Source organism: Eubalaena glacialis, chromosome 12 (genome assembly GCF_028564815.1).
Source record: "Eubalaena glacialis isolate mEubGla1 chromosome 12, mEubGla1.1.hap2.+ XY, whole genome shotgun sequence".
Lineage (NCBI taxonomy): Eukaryota > Metazoa > Chordata > Mammalia > Artiodactyla > Balaenidae > Eubalaena > Eubalaena glacialis.
The window spans coordinates 7,220,581-7,237,809 of record NC_083727.1 but is presented as its reverse complement, the minus strand read 5'-3'; the positions used below and the strand labels follow the sequence as shown (position 1 = coordinate 7,237,809).

The 17,229-nt window shown below is 45.7% G+C and overlaps 1 protein-coding gene across 2 annotated transcripts in view; it reads right to left on the bottom strand.

Moving 5' to 3' along the window:
* Positions 1 to 17,229, bottom strand: part of AGPAT4 (1-acylglycerol-3-phosphate O-acyltransferase 4) — a 113,306-nt gene that overhangs the window by 71,407 nt on the left and 24,670 nt on the right. For both annotated transcript variants that reach the window (XM_061206974.1, XM_061206972.1), the window contains exon 2: positions 6,211 to 6,474. In XM_061206974.1, coding sequence (XP_061062957.1) covers positions 6,211 to 6,388 — 178 coding nt within the window. In that variant the 5' untranslated portion in view covers positions 6,389 to 6,474. The remainder of the gene's footprint in view (positions 1 to 6,210; positions 6,475 to 17,229) is intronic.

Sequence of the window (17,229 nt, the reverse complement as noted above, 5' to 3'; positions counted from 1 at the left end):
AAAAAGGAGCCCTGGGGCAGCACTGAGGGACTTATCAAGAGTCTTTTCAATCCCTTTCAATCTGACTCTACTCAGCAAAGCTGCCATCTGTTTACATAATACAGTGAAGGTGACAGTGCCAATGTTAGGGGTTTCTGTTTTATATATATATATATATATACACATTTATTTATTTATTTATTTTGGGCTGCGTTGGGTCTTCGTTGCTGCGCACGGGTTTTTCTCTAGTTTGTGGTGAGTGGGGGCTACTCTTCGTTGTGGTGCACGGGCTTCTCATTGAGGTGGCTTCTCTTGTTGGGGATCACGGGCTCTAGGCACACGGGCTTCAGTAGTTGTGGCACACGGGCTCAATAGTTGTGGCTCGCGGGCTCTAGAGCGCAGGCTCAGTAGTTGTGGCGCACGGGCTTAGTTGCTCCGCGGCATGTGGGATCTTCCCGGACCAGGGCTTGAACCCATGTCCCCTGCATTGGCAGACGGATTCCTAACCACTGTGCCACCAGGGAAGTCCCGGAGTTTCTGCTTTGGTCAATCGACAGCCAGTTACCTGTGCTCCCTCTGGGAGGCGTTCCCCACCTGGTACTGACAAGGGTGAATCTGCAGACCTTCAGAGAGAATACCCAGGTCCTGGGTCGCGACTCCCCAACAAGGTACCAGGAGGTCCACACTTCAGCGGGATCAAAGACAGCACTGGGAAGGGTCAGGGCCAGGGGCCTGGGGACAATCTAACAAAGACCTTTTCTGACATCTTGGGGGTGATAACTATTGTGACAAGTGAAGGAGTCAAACCTGCTCATAACAGAAAAGAGTGAAAAGTCAGCTTGGACTAAAATAAGAAAAAGCAGCCGTGCCATTAATCAAGCTGGGAAGAGACACGGATCAGCCGGCCGCCAAGCGAACAGCTCGTATTATTTCTCCCAAAGTCACGCCGGAAAATGCCACAGCGACCCCCTCCTTGATGGATCACTTTCTTACCAAAGACACCCTAGACTGGCCTTGTATTTTCCTGGCATAGGGGCACATGCAGCTGTGGCCCTTGCCTCATGACACACACAGCGATGTGTCTAATCCCAGCTTCTCCTGGTCCTGCTCAGAAACAGAAACCTCAGGAACACCAATCCCTCCTCCCTTCTCTTAGACACCCCTCTCCCCCTTTCCCCCCAACCCCGGCCAGGATCCATAGCTATGTGGATCCTCTGGGTAAAAGGGGAGGATTGCTTCCCCAGGGCCTGCTCCCAAGGGAGCCATGTGCCTCTGAGAAATCCCCCGCCAAAGGGATCAATAACAACTTCCGTCTGGAAAGCAGCCCACGGAGGAAGTCCAGGAACAGATCCTGGGGGGCTCCTGGGGGTGTTCGCTCATCTGGTGTTCCCTCCACCCTCCCCGGGGAGGGGCCCCCTTCCATCTCCACTTCCACTTCAGCTGCTCCAGTGCTGTCCCTCTCTTCAGGGGGACTGACCGGGGACCAACTCTGGGCGGGCAGGCACTGACGACACCTGATGCCCACCTCACCCCTCCCGCTCTCCATCTCCCATCCAGGGCTCCCGGCCCCTGTCCTACTGCCTCCCAACAGCTGCAGTCTCCCCTGCCACACCCGCACCAGCTAATCTCAAAGAAAGGAAACTAATACGTGCCGAGAATCGGGAACTCATATCAGGACCTTTAAAAAACAATTCTCATCCTGCTTCAGGAGGGGCTACGGTAGGAGAAGCGTTCTTCAATTTCGAGTGAGACAAAAGAAAGAAATGCACAAAAACAGCCAAATTCACACTATGGGAGATGGCCTTGTATTAAAGCATACCTGGCCAAACGGCCCCAGGGACCAGCCTGTAGCCCAGGAGAATCAGATTGATGGTGTGGTCGCAGTTGCGGGGAGCAGGGGGGTGCCCCAAGGACAAGAGGGATGAGGAAGCATCTTCAGTGAAGTCCGGTTCCCACTGGGGCTCCGGGGAGGGCGTCTGTCAGTCACGCTACTGAGCGCGCCCTTGGGCCACAACTCGGAAGGGACTTCTACATCCTGGGGTCCGTTATTGTCACAGCAGGAAAACTGACATCTGTTTCAAGGGAGGACCCATGGGCGGTATTATAGGTGGTGAAATAGAGCTTGCTTCTCCGTTCATGCTCCACCAGTACCTACTACAAATAAAGTAGCCAATAACCTTCAAGTCAGGACGGGGCGACACGGAAGAGAGGTGCTGAAAAGAGAGGTAAATATCTCCCAAGGGCAGAACCAAAAAGAACTAAAGTCTTTATTAGAAAATATTGGAATCTTGGTCAATTCCACTCCCTCTTCTTTATTCAAATGTAGTTCATTTTTTAAAGTTACCTAACCAGGTTAACTGCCATAATGAGAAGATACCCTTGCCTGTCCCCCACCTCCCATCCTTTCCCCCAACCCCCCGCAATGCTCCTTCCCTCCACAGACACAAATTCCAGTTTTCATCCTAAATCTGATGTGCTTTAAACAGTTCTTCACAAGGCACTTCTGTACACAGCATCTCATCCTGTTTTTTCAACCGGTCATGGTGACCCGTCCCGCTACTCTATGCCGAACTCAGAGGGTTTGCGCGGCTTGTCCAAGGGGACAGCCTGTAAACAGGAGGGCAGGATGTCCTATGTTGCGTCTCAGCACTCCAGAATCTGACCCCTCCTCGCCACCACACGGCCTTGTCCATTAGAGGCACCTAGTGGACCTGTGGATTGGACGGCCATAGAATCCATGAGCATCACGGTTCAGAAAAAGTAAGTGGCAGGCTTAATGCACGGAGCTGGTTAGCAACAGCACGGAATTTGGAAGCAAGGCACCAGGGCTGGTGGGTGGATTGGGAGTGGTGTCTCCATGCAGTTCTGTGTCACCAGTCCTCCACGGAACATTAAGGTCAGTGTAGTCCTCCCCACCCCCTCCCCTTTTAAAAAACTCTGCCATTAATAGATTCTCCGAATTCTTCTCTGCTTTTTAAAACCCACAGTGTCAGAGGGGAAGGAAAACAAGGCAGCTGGTCTTGGCCACCTTTCCCAAGAGATTAAAGGACACATCCTGCGCGAGGGAAGGGTAATACAATTCTATTCAGCTTCTCGTAACTTTCTTCCTTCTCCTCACCTTGCAAAAGCTCGCTCCATCCCCCCTTCCTCATTCAGCATGCTAAGCCAGCCTGTCTTAGCCTCCTGGGCCTACAAAGCTAGGCGAAAAGGAAATAAAACAACCCTCCCAAAGTCAGCCACCTAGATCAAATAAACTTTCAAATTGTTATTCCTGATGGAGGTCCTGGCCACCAGACTAAGATTCTCTGCTGTGTGTGTCATGCTGGAAACCGTCTCTATTTGTCATTTACATCAGAGTGGCCTTTTACACTCCAGGGCTGGTGACTACTTTGGACTCACCTGGTGCAACAGCAAGCTCTTAACATTTTTTTAAAAAGGGTGACGACACGGCTCTATTAGTAAAAAGTGAGCAGGTGATGGAGGGGACCCAAGTCTCTAGGAAACAATTTTTTTTCTTAAAAATCAGCTGCAAATGATGAATGCTACTGATTTTCTAAGCTTTAGAGTGATTCATTAAACCCCATGAAGAGTTTTTATCTTAACTCAGAGGGAAGAGGAAGAGAGTGAAAGCAAACAGAAGGGGTCTGACCATCTCTTATTCCAAGCTGTTCAATAGCCCACGCACTGCAGCCTCTGATGATCAACAGCTCAGTTGATCATTGTCTCTTACATGTCTTTGGTTGTTGCTGTGAAACACTCAGGGTATAAGGAAATCTATTAACTACAGAGGACAAGTTCAAAGAGAGAGAGAGAGGAGAACAGCTCTGTATCTAACACATGCTGGGATACCAGAAATGGAGAAGCCGGGGAAGGCATGGGGGAGCTTTCCTCACTGCAGTGAGCGCCACAGCCAAACCCAGGATGCACTGCCTTCCCCTTCTCCTCCAGAGAGAAGCCCTCCCTTCCCTCTTCAGGTCGCTTCTGTTTCTGCTCAGCCCAAGCCCCTGGAAGCTTTCGTCCGGGGCAGTAGGCACACAGCACTGTGGGACGTCCCGAGATAGGATGTGCCTGGATGGATGTGCTTCCGAATCTTTTGTGAAATTTGACTGCCTGCCCTCCATTTCACCCTGGGTGGGGAAATGCCAGTGGCTTGGATGGTTATGTTTCATTTGGAATCATTCTAAATAATTTAATTAATTTGTCATGTTGAAAAATCCACCTTGCTCTCTGAATCTGTTCCCCATCTTAATTTCCACCAGAAATTCCACATAGGCTACGGTGCCCTTAGAAGAATATTGACTTGGCCTTGCTGTAACCTTGGTATGTCTTCACCATCTACCAAAAGCGAAAGAGAGTACTCTTAGGAACTCTCGTCCCAAATCCTGTCTCTTATTTCTTGACTCCAAATGAGAAAGTCAGTGCTTAACCACCTGTTTGAGATTTAAATAGGGCTTACGACAGGGCAAATACACATGATTTCAGATTGCAAACTGACAGATTTGGGAATCTCCATAGGTGTGTACAAATCATACAAGCGCAGGTTTTGATGAAAAGTGCAATCAGCATTGCTTTGTTAAATTTAAGTTTTCTTTAAATAGACACTTAAGTGTAAAAAGACACAAAATTATAAAGTACATCTCAGGCTATTATCTCCTTCTCTTGATTATATAAACTCTTTTCTCCTCAAACAGCTACAATCCAGGTTCTGGCCATCTCCTACCCCTTCTGTCCTGTGCTGAAAGATTGTTTCCTTTTCTATACCATGGAGATGTCTAAATACTAGAAACAATGTTATGGTCAAATGTATGACAAGGAAATTTGCATTACCCACGATTACGATTGCGATTGCGTTGAACGAGTGGCTGCACCCAATAGGCCATTAGATACATGGATTAAAGATACATTTTTTGTAACTGTGACTTTATGATCTTATGAACATTCTCAAGACATTTATGTAAAACACTTCAATCCAAGACATAGTAGGTCCAGCACACAAACCACATCAGACATAGTATCAGACATATCTGCCAGTTCTGAGCTGGTGACAGAAATTACGAATAAGCATGTTTTTATCATTTGTTCCTCACAAGATCGTACTTTGAAGTTTCAAAAACAACTCACTGAATCAGTAGTAATCCATTTGGATAACTGTATACAGCTTGTATTATTTTAACTCCAATTTAAATCTGATCGCTTCATTTTAAGGGTTTCAAAAAGATATCCATAATTTTGGACTCTTGGCATAATCTAAGGTAGCTGAGATTTTTAAATTGCTTAATTTGAAAGAGCTCATTTTTAAAAAATATATTCACACTCCTATATGTAATTGGTAATGATGTACACTGCACTTGGTGCTGTTGAGAATAGGTACAGATTTCTGGTCAATCAATACCAAACTCATCTCTAGACATCCCAATACGCAGATTCATCTCGTATCATTTTCATTTTTGAAATTCAGGCCAGTTGAATTAGTCATGTTTAAAATAGTCTAGTATAATCACACACACACACAGACACACACACACAAATGAATGTACATAAAACTGGAGAAATCTGAAAAAGGTTGGTGGATTGTGTCAATGTCAGTTTTCTCATTGGGGTATAACACTGTAGTCATGCAAGAGGTCACCACTGGGCAAAACTGGCTGAAGGGTATATGGGATCTCTCTGTATTATTTCCTACAATTGCATGTGCACCAATTACCTCAAAAATTTAAAGAAAAGAAGCAAGGAAGACAACAATATATTATATCACCATTTAGTTTTTAAAAATATGTATACGTCTTATGTATCTATACATATAGAGACTTACCTGCATACATGTACAAACGTAAGAGCCATACATACATATGTCTTTGTATGTGTGTATATGTCTTTCTATATATGTGTGTATATATATGCTACTTCTGTAAGGATACCTAAGAAGTCACTAATGCTGGTTGTTTCCGAGGAGGAAAACTAAAGAAACAGAAACAGAATGCTTATTTGCTTTTCACAGGATACCCCTCTGTGCCTGTTGAATTTTGTGCTATTGGCATTACTCATTCAAAAAATAATTCTTTAACAGTGAGGACAAAATAGACATTTCAAACCTAAAACAAACAGAAACAAACCAAAGAATCTTAGCATACACTAAAAGCCTTAGTGAACCCATGTAAGAAGTCCTAATTGTGACACACACACACACTGGCAGTGAAGATGCAAATAGAGAAACAGGAGAAAGTCTCTTACGGCTGGAGATGCAGTAGGACAGCCGGCAGTTGATCTTCCGGAAGAGTTGCTTGTTAATTGGCCAGAGGAGGAGAGTGAAGAGCTGAATGGTGTTGATGATGAGCCCCGAGGCGATAAATACGTAACAGAAGATGAGATGGCACAGGAACTGAGACTTCAGCAGCGCGATGAGGTCCATGCTGGGTGGGCGCTCCTCCACCAAACAACAAACACCCGCCGCAGACTACGTCCAGAGGGGAGGAAGGCCGGCACTCAGGAATACGCCTGAAACACACACCCACGTCAAATGTGAGAAAAAATATTATCTGCTCTTATAGGCAGAGGAAAAAACCTCTTAGAAGAAAAATATACTCTCGAGATTAAACACATTCTACAAGGAATTCCCTGGTGGTCCAGCGGTTAGGACTCCAAGCTTTCACTGCAAGGGGCACGGGTTTGATCCCTGGTCAGGAAACTAAGGTCCCCGCAAGCCGAGTGGCCAAAAATTAAAAAAATTTAAACACGTTGTACATTCGTTGATTTATTTTTATTTCAAAAACTTTTTTTTTTTTTTTTTTTTTTGGCCAAGCCACGCAGCTTGTGGGATCTTAGCTCCCCGAGCAGGGACTGAAGCCAGGCCCTCAGCGCAGAGTCCTAACCACTGGACCGCCAGGGAACTCCAGCAAGCATTTATATAGCGCTTCCTTAAGGTCCGGCACAGTCTCAGTCCTTTAAAAAGAATAGTTCCTTTAACTGCCCTAATGCCTGCGAGGCGGGCACTGTTATTACAGAGGAGGGAATGAGGCCCACAGAGGTTAAGCAACTTGGTCAGGGTTCCACAGGCCTCACCGCTGAGGAGAGGCTGGTGGCCAGAGTCCACATCTCTGGACCTTCCCTCCTGCCCGCCTACTGCCCCCAGCGACCCCTCCACACCTCCCTCCACTCGTCATCTCCAGATCTCAGCCCAAATGGCACTTCTTCTGGCAAGACCTTCCCGAATGCATGCCTGCCCGGGGGAGGTTGGGGGCCACCCCTGGGGTGGTGTTTGGAGGGGGGCACCCAGGCGGCACCCTCTGCCGTTACTGTGTTACTGGTTCCCCTGTTCGCCTTCCTACACCGGACTGTCACTTCTCCGGGGCACATGACTATCCTGAAGATCATCCCTGTCTCCCCAAGCCTTGAAGCAGTCACTGCACAGAGTTGGAACTTAATTAAAAATACATATATATTTGTGGAATGATTTAATAAAGGGAAACAAGGGATGAACTTTGAGATATCAGTAAACAAAATAACCAGCTATGAAGGCAAGAGGAACACCCCACCACACTCCTGACACACACACACACAGACACACACACACACACACGCGCACACATGCACGCTTAAGAGTTCTAAAATTGAACAGAAACTCAAAACATGCACAGCAGCCAGACTCACGGCCCTGTCATCAGTCTCCAACCCCAGAATGTAATAATGAAATAACTGTCCAGTTTGGCAAATTAAGCCTTTGAGGAACAGCCTGAAGGCAGGAGGTTCACATACTCTGCTGGAGAAAAAATACGGCTGAGAGCATGATGCATAGCAGGCTAGCTTCTCCCAGAAGCAGAACGTCATTGCAAACGACCTCAGGGACAGCTCAAACGGCAGGACGAACTTTCTAACAGTAATAGTGAAGAGATCCTAGACGTCATTACAACCTTTATGGGTAACACTCCCCCCAAAAAATCTGTACAACAGTATCACATATATGATCTCATTTTAAGCCTCAGATGAATCCCATGAGTATTATTATTATCCCATTTTTCAGAGTAAGAAACTGAGATGCCCCATAGGTTGGGCGATTTGCCTGAGGCTGCCACCATCAGTAACTGACCTTAAGATTCAGTCTGACGGGGCTTCCCTGGTGGCACAGTGGTTAAGAATCCACCTGCCAATGCAGGGGACACAGGTTCGAGCCCTGGTCCGGGCAGATCCCACATGCCGCGGAGCAACTAAGCCCATGCGCCACAGCTACTGAAGGCCGCTCGCCTACAGCCCATGCTCCGCAACAAGAGAAGCCACGGCAATGAGAAGCCCACGCACCGCAACGAAGAGTAGCCCCCGCTTGCCACAACTAGAGAAAGCCCGCGCGCAGCAACGAAGACCCAACGCAGCCATAATTAATTAATTAATTATTTAAAAAGTGCTTAAAAAGATTCGGTCTGACGTCCGAGCTCTCTGGCACAAAGCCAGGACGCTGCAGGGGCTGAAGCAGCCCTTCTTCTATCTTTTTCAGAAAGCACTGCCCTGGGACACCTCCAAGTTGTCAAACTCTTTACTTAGTTTCAACACACCCAGTCTCTCTCGAAGGCACAGACATTAAGCTGGCAGCTCACCTCCACGCACTTGACTTTCAGGAGCTACATGAATAGAAGTGACGTACGTCGGTGACGATTCAGCAGCAGCTATAGTTTGAGGTGGAACATTCACGTGCTGTATTCATTTGTCCTTGGATTAGCCTCTAAAAGCTTCCAGACAATCTGGGCCAGGAGAAGTGTGATTCTTCACTAGGTTTCTGGGACCTAGTGTTTGGAAAGTATTTGACAAATCCTTTGCTTTGCTGATTTAACACTAAGAAATGGAAGTCAGCTGATACTGGAAACGCAGGGGATTGAATGCTGCCTTTCTCGGTTTCCTGTCAGAAGTAGGGCATGATGAAGAAAAAGTAAGATTTTCTTTTTTTCCTTGTATAAGTCCAGGGACCAGCATGCCCTTTAGTAAAACCCTCGCTAGTACTGCATGAACCAGGGGTCTAACGCAACACTGGTGACGTTTAGGAGTCACGAGGCGGGTCACAGACAGGCGGCCTCGGCTGGCTTTGTTCTGCCCCAGATCCCCTTCCTAGACTGGTGTTGGCTTGGAGTTCAACTGTCTGGGTTTGAAGCTCTGTTATACCTCTTACTGGTCGTGTATCCTCAGGTAAATTAACTTTTCTGAATCTCGGATTCTTTATCTACAAAAAGGGCTAATAGATTGCAATCAAAATTCCAAGGAGGCTATTGTTTTTTGCAAAACTTTAGTTGATTCTCAAATTTATATTCAAGAGCAAAACCCAGAAGAATAGCAAAGGAAATGCATGATGAAGAATAGGGTAAGAAGTGCTGTGAGTTTATTAAACAATTTAACTGATTATTAAAAGAGAGACAAGGCTAAATTTTTTAGGGGGGGTGTCTAGTGGGTGAATATGTGTTGCATGTCTTAAGTTTATTCCAGATAGAAGTTTGGGGGGACCATCCTACCCTTCTTGGCTAAAGGCAAGCTTTCTCTCTAATGTGGTGATTTGCCAATTTAGTACCATACTGAGGAAAGATGGTGTAAAGATCTGACCAGTGATAAAAATAGGTAGAGAGAAAACATTGTAAAATTCTTGCCTTGTCCTCTAATTTTTGGTGGAAGGATTACAGGTGGTTTCTTTTTTCTTCCCCGTGTTTTATTGTTCTTTTCTATAATGAGAATGAGATCCTCCCACTTTCTGGGCACAGAGCTGGATGGACGCGTTTCCCAGCATCCCTGCCATTGGTTAGATGTGGTCAGAGGATGGAGCACATGGGATGATGAAGGTGGTCCCTGCAGGCTGCTTGCAAACTTGATGAGGAAGGACCACGGGGTGGGCTCGCCCTGCCAGGTGAGCAGAAAGGTGGAAATCCAGCCCATCAGCAACAGACAAGAGAAATTCTGGAACGTGAAGGCAACCTGAGACCACCTTGAATCCAAGCACAGCTGATGGTGAGGGTGATACAGGCCAGATGCTAGAGGGTAAGGGTCATTGCAGGAACATTCGAATCAGGCAGTTCTGGCTAGAAATCCAGGCTCGGCCACTGCCTAGCTCCATCCGTTACTGAACTTCCACAGTCCCCAGCTTCCTCCTCTGCGAAACCAGAACAAGACCGCCAACACAAGGTTGCTGCAAGGCTCACGTATAATAAAGCATCTGAAACACTTAACACAATTCCTGGAACACAGGGAGCACACAATAATGGGAGAATTTTTCTCTCATTTCAAGAAAAGAAAGAAGCAAAGAAGGAGCAGCTAAGATGTATTACTTTGGCATCCCTGGGAAAGCCAGTGAGATATAAATCAGTTTTCCTTCTCACTCCCTATCTATTGATAGATCCTGATGTTTTCTTTAATTTACCTTGAAGTGTGTTAAAACATTTCCTCCCCCATTTGTTTCCATTCTAATCTGTCCTTTACTGCTAGTGACTCTGAAATGGGAAGTGATGCGTTCACCAAAACTCACATGGATGGTACCCTTTTAACTAGGTAATAGCCTTGGCAAAGCATGGAGATGACAAAGTGGACTTCGGAATAAGGGAAAGTGCCAGCCAGCAGGATGCTTTCATTAGCCTTGTGTTTCCCACGCAGATCTCTACCCTGAAACTGGGCAGATGCAGAGAAGCTGGCGTGCACACACCGGTGGAGCTTTGCTCCCTGGGACTCTTGCAGGGTGAGGGGTGGGAACGCAGATGGCATTATATGCCACCCGGCCGCCGTCAGCAGAAACATAAACAAATAAAAGCAGCTCAGAATCTCCCCATGAGAGAATTCAAGGTGCATCCTTCTCTAAAGATGCAGCTTCAACGTAAAGCATCAAATTAGAGAACAAACGGGAGGACCTGAGTTAAGACTTCGGTCTTCTGCCCTAGCCAATATTCTCCAACTATTAAATAAGCATGAACTTCAGACACACTCAGGAAGAGACTAAACCTGAAATGGGATGAACTCTTTCACTAGCTTGTTTTTAAAGATTTTGGTGGGGGTTCTTTTTGTTTGTTTTTTTGGTTTTTGTACATTTACATGACAGAATTAAACCAGGTCAGGGTTTTAGAAGAAGCCAAAGCTTCCTTCCAAAGAAATCACTCCAAGTGGAATTGCTAAGATAATGCCCATGATCAATTTAGTACCATCACTGAAATCTATACAACCCATTATTTAGGCTCTTTGAATCCCAAACACCAGAATAGTGTTCACAAAACAGAAAAGATACCTAACAAATGCTAATTGAAACAATACTACTTTTTATATTGCAAACTAAAATTGATAATACACCATTTTAAAAGAGCTGGGGTAAAACGGACTCATTCTCACAGTGAGAGCAACCACACAATCTTTTTAGAAAGCAATGTGGCATACACAGGAAGACCTCAACATCTTCACACCACTTGATTTCGTAGGCCAACCTCTGACCATCTCTCTCAAGGATAAAACTAGCTTTTAGAAAATTCTCTCTGCACCAAGATATTCAACCAGTATTATTTATAAGCACCCAAAATTAGAAACCACTTACCTTTCTGACGTGAGGAAACAATCAAGTGAATTATGGGAAACCCACAAAATCGAATGAAGAAAGTATCGCTATAATAGGTTTGTAGTAAGATGGAAACATTTTCGTTATGATATTGGGAGATAAAGGTCACCAAATTATATATAGAGAGAATAATCACAACTCTAAAAAACACTACCAGTAGTTTTCTTTACGTGCGTGCGCGCACAACTCAAGTAGGGCTGGCTGGTGGACTTTGTTTCTGGACCAATGCTTTTGGTCTACAAGGCAGAGAATGCCCAGGCACAAAGGTGCCTTGCAGGAAAGGGATGTGGATGCGGTCCCAGGTGAAATGAGCGGCAGGGTGTTCCGGTGGTCCAACGTTCAGATCTCGAATTCTACTTTAGGTTAAATAAATTTAGCAATAATCTCCAAGAGGGCAGCAACGAACTTGTGGCAGCCCGAGGCAGCCACTTAGCACTTCCTCCTGAGAAACGTGGATAAATTTAGTTTTGGATTCCCGGGAGTTACACTGGCCCAAGGCCCAAAAGAAAACACGAGAGAAAGTGTTCTAGACTGAATTTAACTGTCTCTGGGACCATCTCTTACTAAAATATTCCTCAATTAAAAAATTATCATTGTCTAATGGGTTGGCAGAAGCCTCTATAAAGTTAGCTTATTTTAAAATTTGATGGAACAGTCCTTTGTCTAATACCCCTGTACCATACATGAAGTCCATTAAAACAAAAACTCCAAAGAAGTCATAAATCATACTCAAATATCTCATTACATCCGATAATAAACCCTCACTCAGTCTCTCTCCAAAATCTAATTTTAGGATAATAAAAACGTTAAGTCTATAGAAAACTGAGGTTTCTAAGTTTATGTTTAACAGTTGCTTCTGAGCAGCTTATAAGAGAAAAAGAAATTCTAAAGAGTTTTAAATCTAATCCAAGGAAACCAGGATCAGGTAAACCCAGATGGATAACCTAGGTAACTTTTTCTGTCATAAGAAAAAACAAAGATAAAGGAAATTAAATGAGGTATTCTCTAAGGCCTTTTGTAGCCCTGACAGTTACAAGATTAAAATATCTAGAGTTAAACATCAGGTCTTCTGAATGGTACCCAGTGCAGCAGAATAAGTCCACTGAATGTTTTACACGCACACTGTCTCTTTAACTGTCACAAAAACCTACTACGGAAGGTATTGTTATCCCCATTTTACAGATGAGGAAACTGAGGTTTAGTGAGACCAGGGAACATGCAAAAATCAAATAGAGAGTAAACTAAGCTCAGGTTAGGCTGCTTTTAAGACAGGAAGCCCAAGGCAGCTAGACTCCACAGGAACGTGGCCTTATTTCATGAACTTGGTTCCATATTTCACCACATGGGTTCCCTGTCTGACTGTTGGGGTGATGGTGAGTTTTTGAGCCACTGCCCCACCAGTCAGTCCTGCAGAGACCCAGTGATGCCCTCCTTCCAGGTAGAAGGTCTGCCATCCCCAAACCCCAATCCGGCTCTCCCACGCTCCCTGGGATCGGAGGGCTCTGACCTCACAGAGTTGGTGCAGTTGGAGCGAGCTGGTGCCTAGCTGCATTTCCAACAACCAAGAGTGTGTGAACTATTTTATAAGATACTCAGTGGAAAATATATTTTTAAATTATGTTCGATCTCTGGAAGTTTCCAAAAAATTTTATGAAGTCCTGATAAAACTAGAATATCATGAAATCATGAAACCCAAAACTGAAATGAAATAAGGAAAATTAATCTTCCAAGTGGGGAAGCAGACACATTTCTGCTTTAAATGTCTATTCCAATTAATCTTGAAACCTTTTCAAAAATGGAAGACTGATGGAGGTTGCATGGAGATTGTTATGATCTTCACACCATTATTGCTGCCACGTGGCATGGCCATCAACTCAGTCACACACCTGTGAAGGCTGAAAATATACGGAGGCTGAGGAAGAGGAAGGGGCTGCTCTCGCCTCCCCTCCCATCCAAGCAGGGAGATGGCCTGAGACCAGCTCAGGGCCTCCAGGAGCAGGCGTGAGGTACATGCATCACCAGCTGGCACCCGCAACAAAAAAGAGAGCTTTATTCAGTATAGAAACCACCTCCTACTCCAGTCCTACCGTCACCAAGGCAACATGGTCAGGACAGCGGTCCCTTCACACTGCCCACCTCTCTCCTTCCCATGTGGGCCGTGACAAAGCCGCATGGCCAAGGCACGCCACCTAAGGGGAACCTCGGCAGGTGGCCACTGGTGTCAAGCCCATCTACCTACTGTGTGACCCTGGGCAAGGAACTTGTCTTCTCTGAGCCTCAGTTTCTGCATCTGTTTAATGGAAATAATAATCCGGTCCCCAGGGGTGTTGTGCTGATTAGATGCAGCAGCCAGCTCAGGCCTCAGGAGGGCAGTCCTGGGTACCAGTGTCCACCGGGGCTCCCAGACTGCCTGTGACATGCCCCTCCTGCAGCTGCTTCTCCCACGTGCCCCCGCCCCAAAACCAGCTACCATCTTTTTTTACTAAACTTTCCTCCTGTGGCTCTCATGATCCATTTCTTTTGTTTGTTTTCATAAGATTTTTCTCATTGGAACATGTTTTTTCGGACACCCACACAATCCAGAATGCCTCTGAGCCAAAAGTGACTTGTAAGACCGCCCCAAAGTCCAGTCACAAGTTTTAATGAAGGGATTATGTCTCCATTCCCAATCTAAAGGAAGACAGTTCACAGTCATCTGTTCTGAGGCCCTCTTTATAATGATGGGTAATACCTGTTAGTTCCCATATAAATTATATTAAAGAAATGAGTTGAAGAAAACAGTATGGAGGGGCCTCAAAACACTAAAAATAGAGTTGCCATATGATCCTGCAATCCCACTCCTGGGCATATATTCGGAGAAAACTATAATTTGAAAATATACATGCACCCCTATGTTCATAGCAGCGCTATTTACAATAGCCAAGACATGGAAACCACCTAAATGTCCATCGACAGATGAATGAACAAAGAAGATGTGGTACATATATACAATGGAATACTATTTAGCCATAAAAAGGAATGAAATAATGCCATTTGCAGCCAACATGGATGGACCTAGAGATGATCATACTAAGCGAAGTCAGTCAGAAAGAGAAAGACAAATACCAAATGATATCATTTACATATGGAATCTAAAATATGACACAAATGAACTTATCTATGAAACAGAAACAGACTCACAGACATAGAGAACACACTTGCAGTTGCCAAGGGGGAGAGGGGTGGGAGAGGGATGGATTGGGAGTTTGGGGTTAGCAGATGCCAACTATTATATATAGAATGGATAAACAACAAGGTCCTACTGTAGAGCACAGGGAACTCTATTCAATATCCTGTGATGAACCATAATGGAAAAGAACATGAAAAAGAATGTATGTATATGTATAACTGGATCACTTTGCTGCCATACAGCAGAAATTAACACTTCATTGTAGATCAACTATACTTCAACAAAATAAATTTTAAAAAAAGAAAAGAGCTGAACATAATACAATAAATATGAACCTTGTTCTGACTTCACGGAGGAGAAATAAAAACTGGTATTGACAAGACCCAGACCCTCACCACTTTGGTACCCTGTGAATATACCAGTATTTCCCTGACCTCACAGAGCCTTACAATAAGGAGCTGAGGACACAATTCTCGCCAGATGTTATATGTAAAGGATAAGCAGATAAAAGGTGTGTCTGCAACACCAAGGGAGCAGATTGGAGTGGGCAGACTTCTGAGAAGTGTGAAGCCGGGGCCGGTTACCAGTGCAGACAGACATGCGCTTGGGTCCCCAGCAAATCACGGCACCTAATTTTTTTTCATAAAAGCTGCTCTTTATATTTCAAAATAAACCGAAAACCAATAATAATAAAAAAGCCTTTAAAATTAAGACTTATGGCAAAATTCAAAACATTGTTGGAAATTTCCTTAAACTTATTTTATAATTCAATATTTTCGTTTTCAGTACCCATTGGGGGAAGGGGTACAACCCTAACCTTTTCAGTATTGAGGGGCTCTAACCTTTAAGCAGGCTCCCCTATGGACAAACAACTGCACGTGGTCTGTGAATGGCCAAGCCAGGACACCGTGGGGATACCACCGAACAGAGTCAGCCAAGCACATCCTCCGGCATCGTTTTCCAGTAAAGTTGAGAAGATCGCCCAAATCTCTCCACTCCTTCTGGCCTAGCCCACCTAGTCTGTCTGGGTCGCCAGCTCCATCAGGAGTGATGACTCTCACCATTGTGCGGAGGACGACACACTGCCTGTGGCCACGTGAGCAGGGCACGTAACCAGCAGAGGTCACCACCCTTGGACAAATGGCCAAACTGCCAGCTCTTGTGGGGGGCTCCAAGCATCAGAGACAGGCCATCTCAGAAAGCCAAGCAGATGTGAAGTGACAGTAACCAAAGCTTGAAGAGCATGTCACAAAACCACGTGGACATGGGAAGCTCTACATAGCAGCTAACTGGTGAAAATACAAGTCAGGAGGCATTATGACTGGGAACTGATTTTGCACTGGGACATTTCAACTGGACTACGGCCCTCCTCGGGAACCCAGAAATCGTCACTCTACTAGTGGTTGAAGAAATAAATGCAGAAGCGGAGGCACCGGTATTGAGTCGGGGGCTGGATTTGACTATTGATCATCTATCTGTGTGTCCGTATCACCTTGGTTACTTGGCCTCTAGAAATCTCAGCTTCCTCATCTGTCAGTGGGAGGCTCTGCCAGATACACTGACCCCACAAGGGTGGTGGGAGAGGTCAGTGAGGTAAGAAAAGAATGTGCAAAGGCTCTGCTGGGCGGACGCGTAGGCACCTGTAACCACTCTCAATTCTATGGCTCAGAAAATGGAAAATGGGGCCACTTGTCCAGATGTCCTCAACTAGAATGCTTCTGATTCATGGAAACTAACATGGCCTTAGTACCCCGGGGTACTTACCAGGGAGTAGGGTTTGGAGGAAGCACCCTGCTGGCTCTGTCATGATCAAGAGTTCACTGTAGGTGGGGTGGTTCCCTGAGGGTCTGCTCAGAGGAGCTAATTTGGGCGGGGACAGCAAGTGATCTTTTTTTTTTTTTTAATTTATTATTTTTGGGTCTTTGTTGCTGCGCACGGGCTTTCTGTAGTTGTGGTGAGCGGGGGCTACTCTTCACTGCGGTGTGCGGGCTTCTCATTGCGGTGGCTTCTCTTGTTGCGGAGCACGGGCTCTAGGTGTGCGGGCTTCAGTAGTTGTGGCTCGCAGGCTCTAGAGCACAAGCTCAGTAGTTGTGGCACACGGGCTCAGTAGTTGTGGCTCACGGGCTCTAGAGCGCAGGCTCAGTAGTTGTGGTGCCCGGGCTTAGTTGCTCCGCGGCATGTGGGATCTTCCCAGCCCAGGGCTCGAACCCATGTCCCCTGCATTGGCCGGCGGATTCATAACCACTGCGCCACCAGGGAAGCTCCAGCAAGTGATCTTTCTTTTTCTTCTGCATCACAGACACCAGTCACAGACACCAGTAACCAGGATCTTTTCTCTCCGGTGGGTCCCTCTCCACTGTCACTCACTGCTCGTTAAGTGCCCTTGACCCTTGAGTTCTTGGAGACCCTGCTGTTGCCCAACCTCATGTTCTGGTAAGGAGGGTAGGGGACAGTGGGAGATCGATAAGACTAGATTTCAAATCTTTCATTTCTTTGATTTTCATAAAGGGATGCCAATGCCCCG